Below are 25,841 nucleotides of genomic sequence, written 5' to 3'. Positions count from 1 at the left end.
TTTTTTTTTTTTTTGTCATCTCTTAGATTATAAATCAAGAATATGGAATGCCAATGAGATGGTGGTAATCTTCAAGATTTTGAGAATTTCCAGATTCCAGGGCAACAAAAAGAAGACAGAAGAAATTTATAAGCACAAAATAGACATCAAAGCCTTCATTTCTTGAGGACTTTAACGATACATGTAGTTGTCATTCTCTTTCACATCTTGCAAGTCTATCTATAGGATTTTTAATTCATAGAATATAATGCAAAAGTTTACACAGCATGCATCTTCACATGACACAAATGAGCATTTATTCAGCTGGCTAAAGCCATTTCCTACTTTTCCCAATATGATTCACCAACTGGACTTACACCCACAGCTTGCGCTCTATGGAAAATCTCTGAAAAGCAGGCAGCCGACATGCACCACAAACCCTACTACATTTGCACTCAGCTAACATTTTGCCTCTGGAGAGCCTGCTTGTTCACAAAGATCTAATAGATCCAAAGTCTGCAAAAGTATAATATGAAACCCATGAGCTTCAGCTAACAGAATTTAATATTTTGATTATCAGAAAGTTTACATGAAATAGAAGGAGATCGGAAGAAAAATATGGTCAAGAACTTATAAATGCTTGCCATACCTCAGGAACTGAGAGCTCAAGACGAAACTTGGGACCATCATAATGGTGCAAGACTGGCCTAAAAGCATCCTCTTCCAATGCCTTGCAGAGTTTCCTAATACGGATTCTCACCTATTTATTTTGGAAACAAAAATAAAAGAATTAGAGTTCATGCAATCTTCCATGGAAATAAACAAGTTCCTACAAACTATAAACCCATACTTTACCTGAGCAGGAAACCTTGACTCGCCTTTACACTTTTTGTCTTCCCAAGCAGTTGGATCAATGTTAGAACCCCCAAAGCTTGTTGCCTGTACATATAAAAGAAGACATGAACTACATAAGAGAGGAAAAGAAAGGATGTTTAAATGATTATCACATCTGTTTCAAGACAAATGAATATGATACATAAATTAACCCCTAATGCCCACTCACTAAAGTACTACAAACTTCAAACATCCAAGGCCATTTTTTCCTTTGGGACTGAGATGGAGGTGGAGCTGGGATGGAAGAGAGAGCAGTCTCACAATAGAACCATACATCAAAAGATTAAATTGATTAATCTTATTGGTTGTCACACAAACCACTTGAAAATACATAACATAATCATAACTTGTTACCTAATGATTCCTAATTCAGTGAAAGTGAGCCAAATGCAAGCGTTTAGAGAAAAAAGCGAACTCACTACCTAATCAACTAACAGCATCAAGTAGGTTAACAAACCTCAAAAATACCATGCAACTGATGAGTAGTGTAGTTGTAGAGAAATAAAGGTAAGCCGGGTGTAATTGCCCGAACAGAGTCCCTGTATCTTGGTGGTAAACCTATCAAATGAGATAACAGCAACATGTAAGAATTTCCACCTAATAATGTTAATAATAAAAATTAATGAAGTGATAATTACATGTATGAGAATGGGAATCCTCAAAAAGACGGAATAACTTATTTCCAGAAGAAAGTGAAAATGGAAGGAAAGAAGTTGACAAGAGAAAATGGCAATTACCAAATAGCTGGCGCTTTAGATCTTCCTGCATTGTATCATTGTTACAAACAAAGATGTATCCTCCAAGCACTTCATTTCTTGGGAGTGTCTCAGTTGCAGGCAACGTCTTGAACCTTTTGTCAACAGCATTGTTCGCACTGCTGTTCTCATTGCTGTTGTTATTGTTGGTGTTGCTGTTATTGTTGACATCTTTGTTGCTAGGATTGTTGCCACTATATTTGTTGCCAGCCAGGTTTCCAAGGCTATTGCTGTTATTTTTCTGGTAAACAGCATTCATATTGTAAATACCATTTTGGAAGGAACTTTTGCTTACGTTATCTCCAATCTTGGAGTCGAAGTTCAACATATTGAAGTTAAGGTTCTCAAATTTGTTGTCTTCCTGGAACCCAAATTTATCCCTTGTCCTGATTTCAGCTGGACCCTTTGAAAGATCAAGATTGTTCATGCGTTCACCCTTTGTCCTTGTATGTTCAGCCAGTTTAGAGGCAGCCATCAGCCATTTGTGATCCTCCGAGACTTTAGATTGTCCGCGAAGATCATCTCCCAACTGCCAAAAGCTATTCATGCTCTCCATCTTGCAAATCCTTATAAGTAAAAGGAGAGGACAACATAATATATACAAATAAATGTTAAATCACACAAGACCTCATAAAAATATGTCAAAGACTAAGCAAACACGAGAAAATGAAGGCAAGCCAATAAGTCATCATTTGATTTTGTGCAATTTTTACCTAGTTAACAGCAACACTTAGAAAATATTAAGCAAATCTTAAACAGTCAACATCAAGAACCGCATCATCCAAGGAGCTTCAATTTCTACCCAATAACCTCAATAACCATAGAAAATCTTAAGAACTAAGCAATCATTTGATCTAAGAAACCAATGATAACACACAAAAACTTGAAAGTTTCCATTTCCTTTTCTTTCCCACCCTTTTCTCAAAACACAAACATAACCCAGAAATCCTAAAACTTATAGTCAACTGCACTTGACTCAAAAAACAACCAACATTTCTGCCAATCCGAACCCAACACAACACAGTTAATCCCAAAAAAGAAAACCCAAAAACATAATCATCTTTAAAACAATGCCTACAAACTCAAAATCATAAAAAAAAAATAAAAATAAATATAATGAACAGCATTCAACAAAGAACTGAACAAAGAGATGCAGACCTCACCAACTAAGCAAAGCTTCAATTTTTAGCCATAGTAAGGATTGATTCAAAGGATTTAGAAGCTAATTTTAAAGGATTGTAAGAACCCTAGATTTGGGGATCCAAAAGAGGAAGAAAGAGAGTACCTTTATTATCCTTTTTATCTTTCCTAGCTGTGAGGTGAAATCCTCAACACACGACACAGGGAGAAAGACAGTGCATAAGAAATAGGGGATTTTTATTGTATTTATAGAATGATGTGACGAGAATGCCCTCGATCGTTTGAGTATTTTCGGACATTTTTTTTTGCTTTTCGAACAAAAATTGGGGTGTCAGTGTTTTGAAATTAAGTGCGTTGATGGCGGAGTTCTCTGGTTCTACGCGCCTCAGTGGCCTCGTCTAAACATGTTTTTGTTTTTGAAGTAATTATTTATTTAATTTTTCAAATTTTAATAAATAAAAGTTTTTATAATTTGATTTTAATCAAATTCATTGATCTAATCAATTTAATTTAATTAATAGATTGATTATTAAATTAAATTTGATCAATTATCAAAAATAATTTTAAAAAAATTTTAATTTTTGATTAATTTAACTTAAAAATTAAATTAATCAAATTAATTAAAATTTTAATCAAAATATAGTAAAACTAATATATATAACTAAAAATTACCCATTTCATTTCAAATTATTAAATGTTTTAATTTAATATTTTGATATTTAAACATTTTTATTTGATAATTTTATTTCATTTATTTTAAATATAAAAAATTAAAATTTAATTTAATGTATTTTATTATTTAATTGATAAAAAAATTAATCGAATAGATAGAATTAATTTCAATCTATTAATTTTTAAAATTAAAAAATTTAATTCAATTAATAAAAATAAAATAATAAAATTTGATTAATTTAATTTTATATAATTAAATTTGAAATTAATCAAACCAATTAAATGAATATTTTTATTAATAAATAAAAAATAAAAAAAAATTCTGAAAGAAAAATTAAAGTGAATAAACATCGAAAAAGTTAGTGGACAAAACAGAATTAAAAGCTTTTCTTAAAAAATGTTCAATTTCGGAAATGTTGACTTTAATGAGATTGCCAGTTTCTACCACATCACATGGTTCACGTTACACGCACTTAAACCGCGCCTGTGATTAGCACAAACTTTTGGGTTGGTCAAAACACTGTAGTTTGAACAGGGAACAAAATTCAGTGACTGTCGGCAAATACTTTTCTCTCCACCGTCGATCTCTTGATTGATTTTGAAAGAATGACGCCTTTATATCAGTCACCAATCCTCTTGGAGCACGTGGATTTGGAATGTGTGGGTGAAACTTAAGTACGGTTTGGCCTACAGACATTTTCTTGCTCTCTTGGCCATAATAATGCCACCGCAACATAGGAAGGGAAAAAAATTCTTTTTTTCATTTTGAAGCTATCAAATTCATAAAACAACCAATTAATTCATAAAAGATAAAAGTGGTTATGGTTTGAATTAAATTTAATTTAATTTAAATTTTTTGATCATATATAATATTATAAATTTTTAAAATTTGATCTTAATTTGAATTAATAATTTTTTAAAATTTATTTTGAATCAAATTTTATCGATTCATTTTATTGATTTTTAATTTTTTTATTTTTTAAAATAAATTTTTTGATATATTTAAATATATATTTTATATAAAATAATTATTTTTATTTTATAAAAATTTACTAAAGATAAGAATTAATATAAATACATAATTGATTTGATTTATTTTTTTATTTTTTATATTTGATTCAAAATTTTGAATTTAATATATATTTATTATTTGAATTTGATCTAAATTAAATAAGAAAAAAACTTGAATCAAACTTTTACGATTTCAATTCAATTTTCAAATTTTTTTATTTATTTCACCCCTAATTAAAATAATTTTAAATTTAAACTATAAAAAATATTCGAATTTCAAAATTTTTTTATTGTCAAATAAAACAAAAAACAAATTAATTGACTAAATCAAAATTTTATTGGTTACTTTTTTTTGTTATTTTGAAGATTCATTGGTCACTACACTTGGTTGAGCATGACATGTGTGTATTTCAAATGGTACAATACTTGGTTTTGCACCATTAATAATACACACAACATGCGGTGCACTAAATAATTAGTAATATTGTACATATGGGACTAACAAAAAGAAGAAATGAATGCACATCATGTGACCTATTGATTTAAATAAATCTTGGACGTGCCAACAAATAGAAGCAAACATTAAGCTGTCAAAATAAGCAGAAGGCCATGGGGCTGCTCCATTTGTTGTTCTTAAAAACATTCTAGGCAAATATTTTAGGAAATATCATTTTCTGGTTCTCCCTGAAATCAGCTGGCAAATCAATTTCTTTTATGTTACTAGGTCTATATCCCTTGTTTCGCGAAAAGGGAAAGTCAAATGATTAATTTTAGCAAAATCCAATAGCTCTTAATAAGTAATATTTAAAATTTAGTATGCGAAATATATATATTTATTTTTATATATTTATGATCCATTTAAACAGACGATAAAATTAATTTTGATAATATTAAAAATAATAATAAAAGTAAAATTAGTTATTATAATAATAAGATTAAAATAGTAATGAGATATATATTTTTATGTAAAAGTAAAGTATAGAATAAAAAATGATCATTAAGGATTTTATTCTAAAAATGTTGATAAATTGTTTTTATATGTATATTTTAATGTTATTTATAAAATTTATTAATTAATTTATTTTTTATTATATTAAATTAACAAATTTATTTCAATATTTTTAAATAAAAATTCAAAACGTAAAAACAAGAAAAAAGAGGGACTTATAATTATAAGACAAATATGAAAAAAAAAATTTTAAAGGGTAAAAATGAAAAAAAAATGTGCAATGGGATTACGTAATTTGCACTGAAGCTAAAGTTTTCAGTTGTTCACTGATACTAATCGTGCCTCAAAGATTACATCCCAACAATAAAATAGTTCGTTGGAACTGAAAAAAAAAAAAATCCAATCTCATGTGATTAGGTGAGATTCAAATTAGGCCTTAGAATACGATCTCTTTTATATAAAAAATATATAATCTTAAAAAAAAAAAAAATAGCTTCCTTTTATATTGGGTAAGTCTAGTAACAGCAATTTTTATAGCATCAACTTTGTAAGAAAAATATCATGCTATTGTTTGATTATCTTTTTAAATTTCTTATATATTAGCAAAATAAACCGAACTTCAAATTTCATCACAAAAAATGTTTTAATGTAAAATTATTTAAATTTAAATAAATTTTACTCGAATTAATTTAAACTCGATCAAATTAATTATATTTCGTAATATTCTTAACTTAATACTAAAATTGTAAAATTTAGTCATCCATTTTATTCTATTCTAACTTAAACGTGAATAGAATCCAATAGAATTCAAACAAAAAATATTCGAACATGATAAAATCTAATCTCAAAGTGATCCGATTCCGATTTAAATCCCTCAAACTCACTCGTTGTACCACCTCTATCAATCACTACCGTCACTAAATACTCGGATGTCGACGAGTAGTTGTGCATGTGTCACTTGTACCTTCTAAGTTTCAACGATAAAGCACAAACATGTACACTCAGCGGTCACTGCTCAGAGACTGTATCACGAGAAGTAGGATTAAAAAAAAAAATCGAAAATTAATTTGAAATTATAATTGATTGATTTGGTTTGGATTAATTTTTTTATTTGATTTAAATTAAATTTAGATATTAAATATATATGTTAAATTTTGATTAAATTTTAGTTCGAAAATGAAAAATTAAAAAGTTAAATCGAATTATATATTTATATTAATTTTTATATATTTTTTTAAATTTTTATAAAATAAAAATAATTATTTTATACTTAAATAATTTAAATATATTAAAATTTATATTAAAATTTTAAAAATCGATAAATCAAATTAAATCAATAATTTTTCATTCGGATCAAATTTTAAAAATTAATAATTCTATATATTATCTAAAAAATTAAATTAAATTTAATATAATATGAACTGTTATCAATACCAATAGAAAATTCATATGAGATTCGGCATAAGTTCCATTATTTTTTTACAGCATATTTGGATTAAGGTAAGAGGAGAAAAAAGAATGGAATGAAAAGGAAACAAAAGGAAATAAGGAATTTTTTTTTATTTGTATATGACATAAATAAAAATTAAAAAAAAAAAGAATGTATGCCTAGCCCTTATTGATTTCTCTCAATTTTTTTTATTTTTTAATTATCTCAAATTGAGAGAAAAGGAAGGGAAATGAAAAGAATAAAATTTTTAAAATATAAAGTAATTATTATATTTTTATTAATTTTTATAAATTAAAAGTGTATGATTTTTAACTCTAAAATTAGATTAAAAATACAAAACATCATTGATCAATAAATTTATTATTTTTAATTATTTTTTTATTTTTATGAATTTCATTGATAATTAATTTTATGAAGAATAAAAGAAAAAAAATATGAAATAAATTAACATAAATATGTAAATGTTATAGTAAAAAAAGATTATCAAAGGTTATTATTGAAAAAAATATAATAAGTCATTTATTCCTTTTTCATTATTTAACCAAATAATTATTGTTAGAATTATTTTATTTTATTTCTTATTAATTTTAATTATCTAAATAAAAAATACATATATCCTTTTTTTTTTTCTTTTTTTTTTTACTTTATTATTATTTTTATTAATGATTATTCAAACACAGCATTAGAGACAAAACCCAAGCCAATTATGAGGATAGGGCCCAAGGCAACAATACCAGGAAAAGCCTTTTTTTTTTTTTTTTTAGGACACGTAAGAATTTGCAGCTCCTGCTAAAGAGGTCGCCACTGCCCACTGGGAAGCCAAAGTCAAAAAACAAAATTTTTTTTTCTTTTAGGGCAGTTTTGAAACATACAGAGTTCAAAATATCCTCAAAGCTTTGTTTGTCAGTACCCAAAACCCGTCCAAAAGATTGAACTGGAAAAGAAAAAAGGACTAAAGCAAGTTAAAAGGAGCAGCCATGGAAATGTCAAACGAACTCGATAGATTGCTCTTTTTCGAGCAAGCTCGTAAAATTTCCGAAGTCACTTACGCTTCCAATCCTCTCGACGCCGATGTTCGGTTTCTCCTACCTTCGATCTGTTTTTCTCTTTTTTTTTTCAATTAAAATCGATTTTTGGTTTATATTTTTACCTTTCTTTTGTCGACAGAACTTGACCAGATGGGCCGGAGCATTACTGGAATTGTCTCAGTTTCAAAGCGTTCCAGATTCTCAGAAAATGATTCAAGGTTCTTCAATAAATACTTATATTTTAATTACAGTAATTTCTTTTATTAACAATTGAAGTATCAATTTTATTGACAGTATTTTTGGCTATTGAAACGATTAATTTAGGTTAATTATTGATTATTATTGTTTAAATAGATGCTATTTCAAAGCTAGAGGAGGCTTTGTCGATTAACCCTAAAAAGCATGATGCTTTATGGTGTTTGGGAAATGCTCAGACTTCTTTTGCATTTTTGACTAGCAAGGAGGACGAGGCAAGGCCTTATTTCGAAAAGGCTGCTCAGTATTTCCAGCAAGCAGTTGATGAGGTGATTTGATTTTGTTCGGCAAAACATCAGTTGCAATGGTTTTGGATGTATCTATGTATGCATGCATGCTTGAATGAATGCTCTTTCTTGACATGGTAGCTCTGTCTTGTGTATTTGTAGGATCCGAGCAATGAAGTTTACCTCAAATCTTTAGAAATATCTGCTAAGGTACTTCTCTCTGTGTACTTTATATTGGTTTATTCTTTGATAATGCTTATGTTTCTTGTGATTTATAACTTTGAATAACTTACTGCAATGTATTGTATTTAGTTGTGGAAGTGTGGGATGGACCTTGCTTGATTTTGGTGGGAGGATATTGATTCTTTTTCATGACTATTGAATAAATTGCGAGTGGATTGGTTTTGAGGTGTTAAACGTGGATTAGTTTGTAAACATTGCAGAAGATTGTTTTACACTTTGTATTTACCTTACTGGTTAACTTGCTCACTGAGATTTGCAGAGGTCTTACGAAGTGATTGCTGTCAATGTTTGCTTTTATTTTTTCTTCTTTTGCCCTGCATGCCCAATGCTGTGAAACTGAGATGCATATGGATGTAACTCGATATCGTTCTTTTAGTAATGGCAATCTAGATTTTGTTTGCCATACCTTTTACAAACTGCTAAAATTCAGAATGAATAAAGTTTGAGATTTGTAGTAATAAAAGCATTGCAAGTGCATACAAGCGTTGACAATCTTAGGAAAAAGAAGTAAGAAAACATATTTTCTACCTTGGCTAAAGTCAGTCAGTTAATGATTTCACTTTAAAAGCCAGAGACTAGAGGGAGGTGTCAAGTTCAAACTGACCCACATGTTGTTTGTTACTTGTGATCCTCATTACCTTTGATTCATCTTAATGTCTTTCATTGTTTTAAAAGTATCCTTTCTTTTTTCCTCAGGCTCCAGAATTACACCAGGAAATCGTTAAGCATGGTTTAGGTCAACAGACGCTTGGAGCAGGACCTTCTACTTCTACTTCTTCTAGTTCAACAAAGGTAATCCTCTTTGTTTCTTCCTTTCATTTTTCTCTTCTTCCTATCTGCACTTTCTCTTGCCCCTGCTTTTTCTGCAATCATAATTTGTGTTACCATGTATCAGAATTATTTGACGGTCAACAATAAAATCAGAATTACATTACAATCATATGTTATGTTACTATGTATCAGACAGTTAGAAAACTACAAGTCTCTAAAATGAGAATGACTGAAATGAGGAAAGGTGTAGCAGCAGAGGACAAATCAGGAGATAGCTGTAGATGATTGAATCATGTAATGTAGAACTAGAATGCTTTTGTGCATAGGAGTCATTTGGTTTTTATTGAAGGAATAATGATGGGTAAAAGCATTCAAAAAATCACATACACGTAAGTAGTTAGGAGGGAGTTGACATGATAACATAAGTGTGATGGAGATAAAGGATTCATGTAGCACACTTATGTGGGATACTGATAGAGCTGCTGGGTTTTTTTCCATTTTCCATGAAATGCCTTTGTCGTGATGAATAAGGGGATTATCAGGCTGGGAATGAATATCCTGGGTTATTGTTCAGTCCTAGGTCTTGGATTGTAGGTGTGATTGTTTAAACAGTGTCAAGATTGTCTGTTTCATTTGAAGTGCGTATTTGCATACTTTGTTCTTTGAAGAACATGCTCAATTTTTGACTTCGTACTCCTTGAATCGGGCTTTAGTTTTTTTCAAGTTCTCTGTTTACCTTCCTGCAGACTGCTACAAAGAATAAGAAAAGTAGTGATCTCAAATACGACATATTTGGATGGATAATCCTTGCTGTTGGCATTGTTGCATGGGTTGGGTTCGCAAAATCTCAAATGCCACCTTTATCACCACCACCACCACCACCTCCACGATAAGCATGGGATGCATGCAAAGCCCCCACATCCACATGCTCTTGCGGTGATTCAAACAGCTTTCAGGATTATTAGTTGAGACATTGGGAGAAAAATGAGAATTGTATGTTCTGTTAGTTTAGTTTTTTTTTTTTTTTTCACCTAGTTAGTGCTTCCATATCAATGAACCAATAATAAAACAAGTAAAAAAAGTCATCTTTGTTTGATCCAATGCTTTTTCTCCAAGGATTAGAAATCCGCGATGTCAACTCCGTGCTCTTAGGCTACTACTGCTTCAACGCTAGCCATTTAAAGTACAACTGGTTTATTTGGAGGATGGTTGGTTGTCTATTAACTTGAAAAATCGTCATAAAATTGTTGATTGTATTGTTTGACAACATTTAAATTACATTTTGCTTGTTGCTATATCTACTTTTGTGAGAAGGATGTTCATTTCGAGAAAGTGTGAATTTATCTAGATCTGATTATTTATATATTTATGTTGTGTAAAATATTAAAATTTGTATATTAATATCAAGTATTTTAATGTCATATTTTTCACGAAAATTATGTATCAAAATTTGTACAAGCACGAAAACATAAAACATATATTTATTTTGTTAAATCTAAATATATAATGTTAAAATTTTAAATCGTATTATTTTTATATTTTATATTTGTATTATATTATTATATCATGTTTTAAATTAACAAATTTACTTATCTCTTATATCTATTCAACAAATAAAAAAAATATGCATTAAAAAATGAGAAAAAAAAAATTCTGTCGTAGAAATCCGTGCAAGATCAGATTAAATCATTCATAAATTTGTCAGGATATTGTATTGAACTACTGAAATGCCATGCAAAGTACTATTTAACCTTCATGTTTAAAGATGGAAACTCTCAGCACAGCATCACTCCTATTAATCAGCTCAAAGACACATGTGTCATCTTCTCGCAGGGAGTTTTCCTTTGCAAAAACAGTCCAACCACTTGTCAAAAAAGATTTCGAACTATAAGATTTTAGCCTCACAGGCCATGATCTTTCTGCAACTTGAAGGGTTACCATCCTAGTTTCTGGCATAATATATCTCTTGGTAAAAGCAGCTGGCAAATGCTGCATATAATAAATACCTGATTAGTATCAATATTTAATGCAGTTCCTGGACAGCATAAATGCTGAAATTCATGTCTACAACATAGATAAAAAGAGAGTGAGAAGATATATGAATAAATAGATTGTTCGTAACCATACCAAACTACCGTGCTTCAAGCTGCATGATCTCACAACAACTTTGAAATTTGGATCCTCTGGGACAGGGCCAAAATTACTGGAAGCTGGAAAGACATCAAGAGTTCTAAGAGACGAAGCACCTTGACCATCCTGTGAACCAGCAGTTTTCTGACGTCTCTCTTGGTTAAAATTTCCTGCACAAAATTAATATATGGGAGATTTACGAATGTTTTCTGTGAATCTGAAGCATGTAAGCAAGTTAAAGTTGAGACTTTTGAGCTGCAAGTTTGTTGTGAGGGCTGGAAATTGCACCTTTACTTTTGCTAGCATAATTAGTTACCAAGCTTCTCGTGGATTTCACCAGACTAGCGCCATTTCCATTATCTGACTCAAAAAAAACAGAGGAATCCAGGATTTCTGCATAAATAGATTGAATGGTATTAACAGGGAAGAACGGTTTCAGTAGGCCAGTAGGTGTATTTAACTAATTAATCAAACTAGGCAAAAAGGCTTGCGCGCTTGATTACCATTTCTGAATTCTGCAAAAGAAAAGTGATGAATGATGACAGTATCATTATTTGTCTATTAATTAAGGATTCCATGCATAGCTTGAAGATTAATGATCAATTACCAAGCTTTTTCTGAGTCGTAACATTTAGTTCATGGTACACTCATTCCTATAATCATCTCAAAAGGGTTTGAACAACTATGTATGTTAAAGGTGGACGGGAGAATTAACTTTTAACAAAAATGTACTCACCTAGTGATTTAGAGTCCTCAACTTCACTGCGAAAGACAACTACGTTGAAAGTGATTTTGGTGGTTTTAACCAGCTCAAAAACACAAACATCCCCAACATCCAAATTGTTATCATGTGAGAATTCCTTCCAACCATTGCTGAGTTTTGGTCTAAAACGTTTCTTGTTTGAACTATCAGATTCTAACTCCATATGCCAAGATTTCCCATCAAAAACACAAAGGACTTTGCCTTGCTTCTTCATCAAATATTGCCGGGCAAAGGTCAGTGGCATATACTGCAAGTAAAAGAGAAATGAAAGATAAATTATTGTTTCAAAAAAGAAGGAAAATTTTGATAATACTGCTATTATCTTCCAACTTCTGCCTTTAGAACATGTTTCAAACGCAAACTAGAGTTTACAGATTTGTGATGATCTAGCAGGTTTTGAAATGAAAGCTTACAAAATGGTCTCTGTTAGTAACATATGATGGTTGCATGACAGCCCTACAAAAGGGATTTTGGGACTTGAAAGAACTAGCTCTTTGTAAAGCTTTAGCTTTCTCCTTGCCTTTCATTGTATTCTGCATCCATATATGTCTCTGTTTCTGACTAGCATTCACCCCTTCATTACTTTCACTAGCTGCATTGGATCCTCTAGCTAAAAAAATCAACAGAAAAGAAACAAATAAAAGAAATTTACTCAAGTAATTTCTTGGATTGAACCAAAAGAGAAAAAAGAAAATACACAAAACTAACAATGGAAAGTAAAAGAAAGGCCTTACCACTAAATCCTTGAGTAAGCCAAGGTGAACTTCTATTTCTCTTGGGAACTTCAAACCTCTTGGCACTAACTTTGGTTGCATTGCTCTCAGTTCTTTTAGTATTTGAATGGATTCTCATCTTCCTACTCGGCCGAGGAGATGGCAATGATGATTTTTCCCTTCGTTTCTTGCTTGGTGGCATGTCATCCAAGATTTCAACAGAGGTATCATCATCTTCTTCTGTTGCTCGCACTTGAGAATGCTCCTCAAAATTGTGAATTTCAGCCCGAGTCTGACAGCTATGAATTGGGTATTCTATCTCTGAAGCACTCTTATCAAATATGACTACATTGAAGAGACAATTCCCTTCATATCTAAAAACCACAAAGTCATGTAACTCCAGAGAGTGATGCTCTACAAATTCTCTCCAGCCACTCTGCAGCCACATCTCAGCATTAGACTTTGTCAATTTTACTTGCCAGATTGCACCACTTGGGACCTTAAGAAATACTGGGCTTGAAATTCCACTTCCATATTTTCTTACGAACTTTGCTGGAATTTTCTGCATAAAACCTCTAATCAAAACATATTTCCTTACAAAGTAACTCGGCAGGTTAAGGGAATATTTACTAGTATGATGCATCACCAATGAAGCAATTGAACATTTGGGCACATTATTCTTCAGTCAAAGGCTACAGACACCAATTATCACCCAGAAAAGGCTGTTCCAATACCATCAGACAAGATAAAATTCTGTCAAAGCCTACAAGCAGCAATTATCACCCAAAAAAGGATGTTGAAATTCCATCAAACAGGATAAAATTCCAGTTACAAACCAGGCAAATACAGTTTACAGGACCCTAATCAAAAGCTTATATGACCATTACTCCATGCATTTGCCGATCCAGACAAAAAAGTTTATGGAACCATCTTCAGAGTTTTTAGTACACAAAGCAAAAACATAAACAAAGAACTGACAACACGAAAGAACAATTTTAAATTGGCAGAAAGAAAAGACAAACAAGATACTCATGTGATAAAGCAGACAATAAAATAACATTCAAAACCAGGGTTCAGGATGGAGAAAAGATCACTGACCAGTTTCCCATGCTGAATAGCATCACTGAGCAGTACCTTGAAAAAGTGGGGTGTCGTGGACGTAAAGTAAAAGCTGTCATGATCTCTCTGCCCACTGTTGAAAGCCATAGCCGGTGTTTTAGAAGACCGCTTTCTCATTAAACTCATGACTTAGCTGTAGTTTTGATTCGATAGGATTATAATTTATATGGTTCGTCCACTCCCCTTAGGAGTTCATATTTCATGGTAAAAATAACGTGAGTTGGAAACAGAAGCCCTAAACATGTGGAGTCGTTTATGGGTCGGGATCCAACTCGGACGAATCTTGGAAGATTTTTCTAAGTTCAGATTTGGTCCGGTCAGACCTAGATATTGTTTTATAAAACAAAATTATTTTAATTTTAAAATATATTTAAAATATTAATATAAAAATTGTTTTTTATTTTAAATAAAAAATGAGTTTAATAGGACAAATTGAGATTCCTTTGGTTTGATTCAACTTATAAACATATTTATGCTATTTTTATAGATAATAAAAAAATTTATATTTCATAAATTGATAATGTATAAATTTGATATATTATCATTAAATTACAGATTATCATATCATTAATGAATAAATTTTAAAAAATTAAAAGTCTTAAAATATAAATAATAAAAGTTAAGTTTAATTTATTTTTAAAGACTTCTCAACTTTTAAATTTATTTATTGATTATACCACAACATGTAATTTAATAACAATATATAAAATTTATGATATAAACCCATAAAAATATAAATTAAAAACTATAAAGCAACACATACCACCCTTTTCTCTTGTTTTTAATTTTTACTGAGCTTTGAAATCTCATTGTTTTTTAATTAAGAGCTAATTTGGATTCTATTGCATTTTTAGGATGATGAAATTTAAATTTTTTTTTATGATTTATTTAGATGAAAAGTAAAATTGGTTTAAATGAGATTTAAAATAATAAAAATAATGAGATTAATTATTTTAATGATAAGATTAAAATCAATAATGAGATATATATTTTGAGATAAAAGTAATGATAATAATAAAGTAAATTATAATGAGAAGAGAAAATGATGATTAAAAATATTATATTAAAGTTTGTAATTAATGAAAATTTTAAATTATTTTTATTTATGAAGTTAATAAATAATTAATAATTAATAAAATTATTTTTATGTTAAATAATAATTTTATTAAAAAATTGATGATAATATATTTAAATAAATTAAAATTTAACAAAGTAATATTCAATCAATAGTTATTTTTTGTATTTGTTTAACAAAATAATATTAAAATGTAAAATATAAATATAAAAAAATAAACTAATTTAAATATGAATAAAAAACTAAAATAAGAAAACACGTCTAGCTTAATCAAATCTAACTACTGTGACACGTGTCTTTTCAAGGAAAAAAAAAGAAATTCTTTTATTTGTTTAAGGTAATAATGAAATTTTACAATAAAAATAAGGATAAAAATAAATAAAGGACGAGAAGAGAGTTACGGAAGTACGAAAAAGTTAAAAAAAAAAAAAAGAAATGTGAAACAAAACGACAACCATGAATTAGCCCCAGCCAATCCTTGCCTTCCATATTTGGAAACTCACTTCTTCCCTCCTGACTCAACTCAACTCAACTCCTTCTTTCTCCTTCCAGGTGAGTCACTTCTCCTGCTTCTCTTAACTTCTCTCACTTCAACCATACTCTTCTCATTGACTAAACTTCCATCTAAGGACTTGTTTTTCTACAAAACCCAACTCCTTGCTCCATCTCATACTCACCAACGACTAGTCTGATGAGTTAGAGTACCTAAAAATGGCATCGAATTTCTCCTATTGGGCATGTGAAGGTAATAGGTTTTCTTCCAATTCTTTTGTTTATAGCTTTAAGATCAGAATTTTGACTAATGAAGATAGAATGAAAGAATTTTAAATGAGTTTAAGGAAGATGAAGGACCAAAGTAGGAATTTAAGGTTTTTATTATTAATATTTTTTGATATTTTACCATCAGAGCAAAATTAATTTGGTTAGTTTGGATTAAAATTATTTGTATTCCATGAATGCACGTCTTCAACAAGTTGGAAACGCAAATTTTTTTTACTTTACAAAATTAAAGAAGGTGATTTGCTTTTTAATGTTTATGTGTTTTCTTTTTACAGCAAAAATAGAGAACAAAAAAAGAGCAAGACAAAGTTTTCAAGTATGTTTGAGGTTATTTTCCACTAAACTAATACTTGGATTTTTAAAATTTTTTGACAAAACAGTGGTTTAATATATTTTCTTGGCCTAGTGTGAAAAAACTCTTAAAAGAAGGCATTAAAATTTGGGTTTGAACTAAGCCACCCCTCTCTTTTTCATGTTATAGAGTGTTGCCCTCCTTTGAACAAAAATATATATATATATATATATATATTTTATGACATATTTGACTAATTTAACCTGTTTTAGGTAATTTCGATTAGGAAAACACCTTTACTACTTTTAATTACTTTTATATGCGAAATTTGAGGTTGAATTTGCTGATTTCCAAAGATATAATTAGGTTTAGAATTTTAATTGGTTTTAATTTGTTTATTACTTTTTAATGTTCAATAGTTTTATTTGTTTGTTTATAATTGTAGGATAAAGTTCTGAAAACCTAAAATATTTGAAGCATAAACAAAAAGGTAAGTTACATATCCAAAGAATTCAAAATTTGGCTTCTTTGTTTTATGAATTTTTTTTTATTTTGTTTGAAAATTTTCTTTAGATGATATCATGATGTTTGTGACAACATCTTTAAGTACTATATTAATTAGTCTTAGTTTGTTAGAATCTTTTTCCCTATGTTTGTTAGATTATGCTACCAAGTTCATTTGTTTCCTTGGCCTTAGTCACTTTTGGATTCCTAAACTATCTTTTGCAACACTTGAAAACATGGAATATGGAGAAGGTTTGTATTTATTTCACTCGCTTCTTTTTGTTGCTTTGTCAACATTTAAGAAAATGAAATGCTTCAATTGTTAAAGTTTTCTCTTACATAAATTGTTATATTTGTATAATAGGAAATATAAAACCTAACACAAAAGTGGGTTATAAAGTGTATATAAGAGGTGAATATTATGACAAGTGATTTATCTAACACATCACTTGCCGTACCATTTTTTTTTTGTTTGATGTATTTTTTATATAGATAGACATGCAAATTTTTAATTTATTTATTTGGTAATCAAATACCTTTTTTGTTGGTATAATTGATAACTTTATCAATTACTAAATTTTATGCATTTTTCCAATTTCAGCACACATTTTGAAATGTAGTATTTTCTACCATTCTCGCAAAAACACTTGAACCAGAGGTGAAGTTTCTTAGCATGGCAATCGTCTTTCCTAATAGGGATGACATGGTTATTTCAATCCCTAAAAATGAAAAGCCCCAAGACTTGTGGTTTGCACTAGCTTTTAAGTTGACAACAACATTGTATCTAGCCTCGGGCATACCAATATTATTTGGAAAATAGGTGTTTAGGGTAAAATTCTTCTAAGTAATGATTCTTGAAAGAAAAAAAAAAGTAAAACCATATGAAAATCTGTTTAAATATATATATTTAGTTTTTAATACAAAATATATGATTAGAACCATTAGTCGTCAATTAGAGCCTTATCTTTAGTCATCAATCAAAGCCTTATAAAATGCTCAAATAGACAACCTTTTTGTGTTTTTTTTTTTTTTTTGCTAAAGGATTATAAACTACAAAATCAAAAGTATACTCCACCAAATTATGTCTATTACTTGTATGCTCTACTTATACTTACACATTAAATTTAGAGTTTAATGATGCCTTAAATATTTAGATTCAGCAAAAAATGCTCAGTTGCTTAAGATTCTTTCCCAACAGATAAATAATATAAAAAGTCAAAAGTTCTTTGTGTTGAATGTTTATTTATAATACATCTTTTTGGACATCCACGAATAAATATAAACCTTTCTTTTTATGTGAAGCCTTTACATAATTTTTCTTAAAGTTACTTACGAATCAATCAATTGGTGTCAATTATCACGTCTATGTCTTATTTGATCATCTGCCCTAGGATAAGGGGAAAAAAGCACTAACTTTATGATATGAGTTCTTAGGCATGAATGAGTTTTTGTGCATGTGATTAGTAATAAAACCTCTTGGATCTCTTACTAAAAAATCATGTGAAACTTGAAACAATGAGATTGACTCGATTAGGAGGCTGCCATTCAATGTGATTTATACTTTTGTAAATAAGTTGCCTTTTAGTTTACATTTATTTTTTTTAAGATTGACGATGTCATAAATTCTAAATATATCTTTTGAACTCTGAACTTAATTCTTTAAAGTTGGAACATATATTGACTCTTTCTTTTGGTGTTTGGTGTTTTTATTCATGTTACTAAATTTGAGTTTGTTTTTAAGATAAAGTTTTAAATTTTTGAAATTTGATGTTTTGCTGATTATTTATTGTTGTTTGGCTGATTTTGTATTGAGGTACTTTTGTTACAGGTAATGTGTCATACAATTTTGGTGTTCTAAACTTTGCTCATATTATTTTAAGAAATTGTTTTGAACATTTTATGATTTAGCTATTGTTTGTTCTTCAGTAATGTATTACATATATACATTTTTAAATTAAATTGTTATTTTTACACATACATATATATTATATATATGCTTATTATAAATTTTTATTATTGATTTTGGCCTATCAAATTCACAAACTCTACATCATATCTCCATAGAAACAAAATTTAAGGCCATCACATTTGAGAGTATAAAAACCAGAAAGAAAAAAAAATCATCTTTGACAAAAATATTCAAATTGCACAATCATAATAGTCTTTTTCTTGTTATAAACTCTGTGCAATAACTTGAGATAAGAGCTCATCATTGTCAAATAAGAATTGATTTAGAGTGTAGTCGAAAATTATAAAGATGTGTGCCATTTATATTTTGAAATTCGAAATATTAAAAAACAAAAACAATCAAACCATTCAACGGCGCCAATACTATTTCCCGCCAAGCTTAAAAGAAAAGAAAAAATTCCATTTAAAAAGCTTCCCTTATACGCCAACCGTTATCGGTTCCATTAAATTTCCCATTGTCCAATAAGAAAAAGACACGTTACCCTTTTTCTCCAAAATACCTGAGTTCCCCCGCAAGATTCTTCAAAAAATATTTCAAAATCCCTCGCTCTTCTTCGCGTATAAATTTCCACTCTTTCCTTCTCCAATTTCTTCATCAGAAAAAGCCTTTCTTCAAGAGTCCTAAAATCTGTCAATTTCCCTAATTACCCTTCCAAAATGCCTTCAATTCCAGAAGAGCCATTGCTTGCCTCGAACCCAGACCGGTTCTGCATGTTCCCTATCCAATACCCACAAATATGGGAAATGTACAAGAAAGCTGAAGCCTCCTTTTGGACCGCCGAGGAAGTCGATCTCTCTTCCGATCTCCGCCACTGGGAAACTCTTACCGCAGACGAACGCCACTTCATCACTCATGTCCTAGCCTTTTTCGCCGCCTCCGATGGCATCGTCCTGGAAAATCTAGCCGTTCGGTTCATGAAAGAGGTCCAAATTGCCGAGGCGCGTGCTTTCTATGGCTTCCAAATCGCCATTGAAAATATCCACTCCGAGATGTATAGTCTCCTCCTCGAAACTTACATCAAAGACTCCAACGAAAAAAACCGGCTGTTCCACGCCATCGAAACTGTGCCGTGTGTGGCTAAAAAAGCCGAGTGGGCTTTGAGATGGATCGACGGCGGTGAAACTTTCGCCGAACGGTTAATCGCGTTTGCTTGCGTCGAAGGCATCTTCTTCTCTGGAAGCTTCTGCGCTATATTTTGGTTAAAAAAGCGAGGGTTGATGCCGGGATTAACATTCTCAAACGAGTTAATCTCACGAGATGAAGGTCTCCACTGCGATTTTGCTTGCTTGTTGTACTCTCTCCTCCGATCAAAGCTTAGTGAAGAACGCGTGAGAGGGATTGTAAGGGATGCGGTGGATATAGAAAGGGAGTTTGTATGCGACGCTCTGCCATGCGCGTTGGTTGGGATGAATGGTGAGTTGATGAGTCAGTACATTGAGTTCGTTGCAGATCGGTTGTTGGGAGCGTTAGGGTACGGCAAGATGTACAACGTGGCAAACCCTTTTGATTGGATGGAATTGATTTCGTTGCAAGGGAAAACCAATTTCTTCGAGAAAAGAGTTGGAGAGTACCAGAAAGCGGCGGTCATGTCGAGTTTGAATGGAAATGGTGGGACTCATGAGTTCAAGATGGATGAAGATTTTTAAGCTTTTTTTCTGTTTTTGGTCATCTAATTTGTTTGGTTTTGTATTTTATTTTTTATTTTTTAATGTCTTCTGTTTGGTAAATGAATTAAAAAAAAAGTTATAAATCTGGTTATTCCCTGAGGATTAATTCCGGATTCAACCAGCAACATTATTAAGAAGATTAGATACTTCTCTTCATATTCCAAACAAAAGAAAAAAAACCTATTTTTGTTTCTCTGGGATAGAGAGAATAGCGAAGCTCTGGATTCCACCTATTGCCGTCCTTCGTGACGGTGCTTATGCCTGTTGGTTATAAGGTACCTCTCGATCTCCTTTTACCTAGATCTCATCCGATCTCTTGTCTGAATTTTTTGGGTGTTTGGGGCTACGTTAGAAATTTTCTCATTGCATCTATTTTTCGTTATTTTATTTTGGGGATTCGTTGGATTTGTGCTGTTTATAGGGTGAGAAAAAAATTTGAAAAAAGTAAAAAATCAATTGAAAATTATAAGGTTTGATTTAGTTTAAATTGATTTTTTTATTTGATTTAGATTAAATTTGAATATTAAATATATATTTTATACTCAAATTAAATTTTAAATACAAAATATAAAAATAAAAAATATCAAATTAAATTATATATTTTTATAAATTTTATATTTTATAACATAAAATAATTATTATATATAAAAATTTATTTAAATATATTAAAAATTTTATTAAAATAATATATAAAAATAAAAAATAAAAAATTAATTAATTAAATCGAATTGATAAAATTTAATTTGAATCGAATCAATTTAAAAAAAAATTGATTTGTTAAATTTTAAAAATTTATAATACTATATAATATTAAAATTAAATTAAATCAAATTTAATTCGAATCAAACAATTATCACACTTAATTATTTAGGTGATTTATAATCAATTAGGATTTATCAAAAAATTTTTTGGGATTTATTGATCTTTTCCAGCATGTTTGTCTCAGGGGGTTTCCTGCTTGTTTGCTTCATAATCCGGAAATAGGAATTGTTGCTATCTAGAATTAGGCATTGATCTTGTAATGATTTGAAAAGTTGAGAATTGTTGCTTGAATTCGCCTTCTAAGATGGATATTATTTCACTTTTTGTACACTGTTGTGTGTCATATGCTTAATTCAGTGTGTATTCTTTTCTGAGTAATGCGGTACTTCCAAGTTCCATTCGTTTATAGACAAGCAGCGATGATTTTGGTTTTAAGGATTTTGTTCATCACTTTTGTATCATTCCTTCTTTTCTGAAAAGCGATGGCTTCGCAAGGACAATACAATATTTTCTTTGATTGATGGACTTGCGAAATTTCAGAAGTTTGGACCCGACCAGAAGAAGGTCAAGTTTATGAAACTCTCAAAGACAAAATTTCATGCTTTGAGAAGTACATGGTATTCTTCAAGCTGACATAGGATATGGATTTTATGTGATTGATAGGTGACTGTTTACCCACAAGTAGTACAGCCTGAGAATCCCAACAGCTATAAAGCAAGCAAGAGGGAGTAACGCAGGCCGCGCCGTGAGCGCAGAAAGGCAAGGAAGGTTGGAATTCTTGCTCAACCAGAACCATTGCCTGCTTCCGCTGCTGATGGCAATCCTGTTTGTTGATTGAATCTATGGTGTAAATAAACTGAGCTTTTGACAAATTATTTGTTAACATGTTTAATTTTTTTATTCATTTATTAAATTTAACAAATAATTTTAAATATTATTTTTATATTCGATTTTTTAACAAATTAAATATGAACAAAATTTATTTGATTTATTTATATTTGTGAATAAATTTATTTAAAATTCGTTAAAAATGTGTTGGTTTATTATTCACTCACTGTTTATTTATAAAAATACTAATAAAATTATATTTTTATCTTTTATCTTAATATTATTTTTAGATTTATTTATGTTCGATTTGATTTGTTTATATTTATTTAAGATTTGTTTTAATTTATTTAATTATAATTTTTTTATTGTCCATAAATATGTTTATTTATAAATATTCATAAATATGTTCATTTAATATTCATGAATAAATTTATTTAACTTGATTGAAATGAACACAAAACTTAATTGAATTAAACATGAATTACATATGAATATTTTATTATTTAAACAACCTGAGTTTGAACACAGAACAATGTTCTTATCGAACACAAATTAAATTCTAATACCTCTAAATATAAATAAACAAATCACAGACACATGTTTATCTATTTGTTCTTGTTTGATTCGTTTACATCCTAATTGAATATGAAAAACTACCCCTATTCTTTTCTTTTGTATTGCAATCAGACGGACCTCACAGATTGATTTTTAATTTTCAACCATCTGAAAAGTGTGCAAACTTGGTGTATCCGATTTGCCAATTTCATCGTCTAGTTTCATTTCATTATCTCGTCTATTTTTGGCCGCAAGGTGAGCATGAAATATAAAGAGAAATATATTTCATTACAGCACTAAAAGCCAATTCCAACAAAAACGAATATAAAGAGAACCAAATCTAAAGTGAAATCAAATCAGTTCGTGAACTCAGATGATTTATCTCTCAATCTAAAGCATGTTCTACCAATTCCCATCCTTCCTGTGAGTCAGTAACATGAAGCAAGCCTGCAATTGAACAAAAGATGCATGATGCACCAAAGCTCTCAGACACGAGTACAAATGAAGCATGCAGAGTAAACATTAATACACAATAATAATAGATGAAGATGTTTGCGCTGTATATTCGCAGACAGTTCTATTCTGTATCTGTTTGTTAAGCTGCCATTATTAGGTTTATCTTCTGATGGATGCCACCCAGCTATAAGATTCAAAAACAACTTAATCCAACATACTCAGCACCTATCCCTGCATGATCCATTATTTGACCCTGAACAGGTTGAACAAATATGATCTAAATAAGTACTCCTCTTGTAAGCCTTTTTACTTCTCACCCTTTCTCATTCTTTTACCTAAAATGTGAGTTTCGGCCACTCTACTGCTCATTAGTTATAGCAAAATTGGTGCTTAATGACCATTCAAATTGGTGCTTGGTGATATCAAGCTGTGTGCAAAATGTAACAATTGCACGAACAAGTTGAGCTCAATATCGCCTAAGAAGGTTTTTAAAACACAACCACCATAGTAAAAAAGGAGTTTTGGCCTTATTCTTTCACCATGAACTACATAACACTAATCCTGAGATGCCAAATCAGGACTCATCAATGAAAACAATTTTAATTAAGGAAACTAAATCAATTTCACGGTTTTCCTTACTACTAAAAATCTAAAATTCAGAGAATTTTCATTTTTCTTAGTTGTAGAGTACAGATTTTCACAAAATCCAGAAAATTTTGTTTTTCAATGCTTTAATTTCGAAAATGATTCACATAAATGCAGATAAATATCACATCAATGATAGATCCATAGTAATTCAGATAGTAAACCTCAAAATAACATGAAAAATAAAGTAGAAACTGATGGAACCGAACCGAAATGAACCGAACCATACCTAACCGGATCCAACAATAATGTTGTTAATAGGGATAAAGATGAGCTTCACGAAAAATCCTACGAATCCCATAACCACGAATCCGATTGCTGTACGGAACGCCACCTTCGTAAATTCTGAAACCAAAAAAAAGATTCTTTCGATCAAAATTCTGATCGATCAACAAAATCTAATAATAGCAAGAAAAAAAAAGGAGAAATGATTAACCTTTGCGGTCGGGCTTGTGGCATCTTTTGACGAGACGAACGCTGTCCTTAGCGAACTCTCTTAGCGGATCGAAAACTGAGTCAATTGCGTCCATTTTTTCAACTTTTTTTTTAATATTTTTTTTTTCTGGTTTTGCTTTGCTCTTTGAAGCGAAGTTCTGATCTTTGCTAGATCTGTGAATCTCTTATAAGGTTGTCTGGGCTTTTGTTTGGAATCAAATGCCCCTAATTGTTCATCTGAATGGACAACTTTGCCCCTATTTCCGGCTATGTGATTAATCTTGTCTTGATCTTTATGATAATTGATAAGCAAGATTAAACTTTTTGTTACATTTTTATAATTTTATTTTTTTGATAAATAAAAGATTTTGTTGATGGTATTTTTGGATGTTTTAATTGAAAGGAAAGAAGTTAAGTGAAAAAAAAAGATAAATGTCATTTATGATCAAAGAATACGATTAGAGATGTTGAAATTATTATTTTAAAACGTACTCTATCGCTCAAATTAGTATATCACCTAAGATAAAGTAAAGAAGTAAGGGAAATAGAGATGTTGAAGTGTGTGAGAGAAGTTTCGGTGGAGCGATACTCAAAGTATAGTAGTGTTTTCTTAGTTTTGGTTGGTTTTTTAGTCTTTTTATTATCTTATATCTAAGACAAAGAGATAGTGATCTGATTAAAATAATTAACAGTTAATATGATATTTATGTGAAATTAAAAAAAAATTTATAATTATTAATTACATTTAATAATCTTAAGTAAACATGAGTCATATTTAATAATATTAGATAAATTGAATGCAAGTGATCGATTATGAAGAAATTATCATGGTAAGTTTTCAATGAGATTTTAAACTAATCTTTCTTTTAGTGGAGGATGATCCATTTTTTTGGGAGTTGATGTAACATCTAAGCGTGCCTTATTTAGATGATTCAAGAACATAATTATATTAATCAATTACTTAAGCGTATCAATTTAATTTTCTCAAAAAAAATTGAAAAAAAAACATGGCTACTCACTAAGCTTATTTGCAAAGGGCTCCTCGATATTCAACAAGACTTGAAATTCAGAGTATGAAATCTATTACAAGAGATCCTAACTAGATTCTGCATTCATAGCAATGCAATACAAATGAGGCATCAAAATCAAAGGGACATCAAAACTGGACCCTCTAAAACGCTGCCTTTCAATCCCAAACAAACAGTCAGATGCCAATCAGATGAATCATCCATTGCGTTGAATATCATAAGTCATTCACAGGAATGGTAATGTAGAATAAGCATAAGCTATCGATCTCTTTGCCCTGGCTGCTGTGGAGTCGGTTCTTTTCTCCTGCAGGACAGATCGAGAAACAAATGTAAGGGCTAGGTAACTTTGTCGTTGAGCAAAAAAAAAAGGCTTCCTTTGGGTTTGGACAAAGTCTATTGGACCCATTAATAGCCTAACATAGGCTCTAGAACTGGACCAAAGCAGCCCATCTAAAATCTATTCGAATAACTTACTTTGATTTAACAAAGAATACTTAAAGACTATAATATTTGAGTAAAGATTTACTTATAATAGGGCTTATACTTTTAAGATTGCAAAATTAAATCCACGACTAATTTAAATAAAAATAATATTTTAAATTTTAGTTATTTTAGTTATTTTGATCTAAAAATTTATAAAAAAAATATAAAACTTACATTAATTAAAGTGGATTCATTCTCATATTATTTTATATATTGATAAAATATTTAAAAATCATAAACCAATTAAAATATTACTATACGTT

General features: G+C 30.1%; 5 protein-coding genes across 11 annotated transcripts; 2 read left to right on the top strand and 3 right to left on the bottom strand.

Annotated features, from left to right (window-relative positions):
* Window positions 1-125: 125 nt before the first annotated feature.
* LOC111316551 (uncharacterized) lies at window positions 126-2,987 on the bottom strand. Of its 3 annotated transcripts, none has more exons than XM_022918529.2 (6): window positions 2,787-2,987; window positions 1,611-2,194; window positions 1,331-1,431; window positions 835-918; window positions 629-739; window positions 126-495 (listed from the first exon to the last, which is right to left on the bottom strand). In XM_022918529.2, exons 2-6 carry the CDS (start codon window positions 2,182-2,184, stop codon window positions 439-441), a joined length of 927 nt encoding a protein of 308 aa, XP_022774264.2. In that variant the 5' UTR covers window positions 2,185-2,194; window positions 2,787-2,987; the 3' UTR covers window positions 126-438. The 3 variants fall into 3 exon arrangements, with proteins under 3 accessions (XP_022774264.2, XP_022774263.2, XP_022774262.2); XM_022918528.2 differs by having other exon boundaries at window positions 2,792-2,987; XM_022918527.2 differs by having other exon boundaries at window positions 2,914-2,987.
* A 4,625-nt stretch (window positions 2,988-7,612) lies between these two features.
* On the top strand, window positions 7,613-10,731 carry LOC111316548 (mitochondrial import receptor subunit TOM20-like). Its single transcript, XM_022918521.2, has 6 exons — window positions 7,613-7,923; window positions 8,018-8,096; window positions 8,233-8,402; window positions 8,523-8,570; window positions 9,300-9,395; window positions 10,121-10,731. Exons 1-6 carry the CDS (start codon window positions 7,828-7,830, stop codon window positions 10,265-10,267), a joined length of 636 nt encoding a protein of 211 aa, XP_022774256.2. The 5' UTR covers window positions 7,613-7,827; the 3' UTR covers window positions 10,268-10,731.
* Window positions 9,350-14,344, bottom strand: LOC111316547 (B3 domain-containing transcription factor VRN1-like). Of its 4 annotated transcripts, none has more exons than XM_022918518.2 (8): window positions 14,079-14,344; window positions 13,002-13,542; window positions 12,681-12,877; window positions 12,241-12,514; window positions 11,793-11,897; window positions 11,502-11,674; window positions 11,126-11,363; window positions 9,350-9,466 (listed from the first exon to the last, which is right to left on the bottom strand). In XM_022918518.2, exons 1-8 carry the CDS (start codon window positions 14,223-14,225, stop codon window positions 9,387-9,389), a joined length of 1,755 nt encoding a protein of 584 aa, XP_022774253.2. In that variant the 5' UTR covers window positions 14,226-14,344; the 3' UTR covers window positions 9,350-9,386. The 4 variants fall into 4 exon arrangements, with proteins under 4 accessions (XP_022774253.2, XP_022774254.2, XP_089609755.1 ...); XM_022918519.2 differs by having other exon boundaries at window positions 11,793-11,864; XM_089753629.1 differs by having other exon boundaries at window positions 14,115-14,344.
* A 4,758-nt stretch (window positions 14,345-19,102) lies between these two features.
* Window positions 19,103-22,080, top strand: LOC111315892 (ribonucleoside-diphosphate reductase small chain). 2 transcript variants are annotated; one of them, XM_089753931.1, is made up of 3 exons: window positions 19,103-20,661; window positions 21,629-21,712; window positions 21,812-22,080. In XM_089753931.1, exon 1 carries the CDS (start codon window positions 19,376-19,378, stop codon window positions 20,363-20,365), a length of 990 nt encoding a protein of 329 aa, XP_089610057.1. In that variant the 5' UTR covers window positions 19,103-19,375; the 3' UTR covers window positions 20,366-20,661; window positions 21,629-21,712; window positions 21,812-22,080. The 2 variants fall into 2 exon arrangements, with proteins under 2 accessions (XP_089610057.1, XP_022773645.1); XM_022917910.2 differs by lacking the exon at window positions 21,629-21,712.
* A 720-nt stretch (window positions 22,081-22,800) lies between these two features.
* On the bottom strand, window positions 22,801-24,244 carry LOC111315891 (protein transport protein Sec61 subunit gamma). Its single transcript, XM_022917909.2, has 3 exons — window positions 24,069-24,244; window positions 23,862-23,977; window positions 22,801-22,978 (listed from the first exon to the last, which is right to left on the bottom strand). The coding sequence occupies exons 1-2, from the start codon at window positions 24,160-24,162 to the stop codon at window positions 23,862-23,864; spliced, it is 210 nt and encodes a 69-aa protein (XP_022773644.1). The 5' UTR covers window positions 24,163-24,244; the 3' UTR covers window positions 22,801-22,978.
* Window positions 24,245-25,841: the final 1,597 nt, after the last annotated feature.

The sequence above is a fragment of the Durio zibethinus genome, chromosome 24 (assembly GCF_047325235.1).
Source record: "Durio zibethinus cultivar Kanyao isolate XHJ-2024 chromosome 24, ASM4732523v1, whole genome shotgun sequence".
Taxonomy (NCBI): Eukaryota; Viridiplantae; Streptophyta; class Magnoliopsida; order Malvales; family Malvaceae; genus Durio; species Durio zibethinus.
Note: the sequence above shows the minus strand (reverse complement) of the source record. Positions and strands in the feature narration are given on the sequence as shown.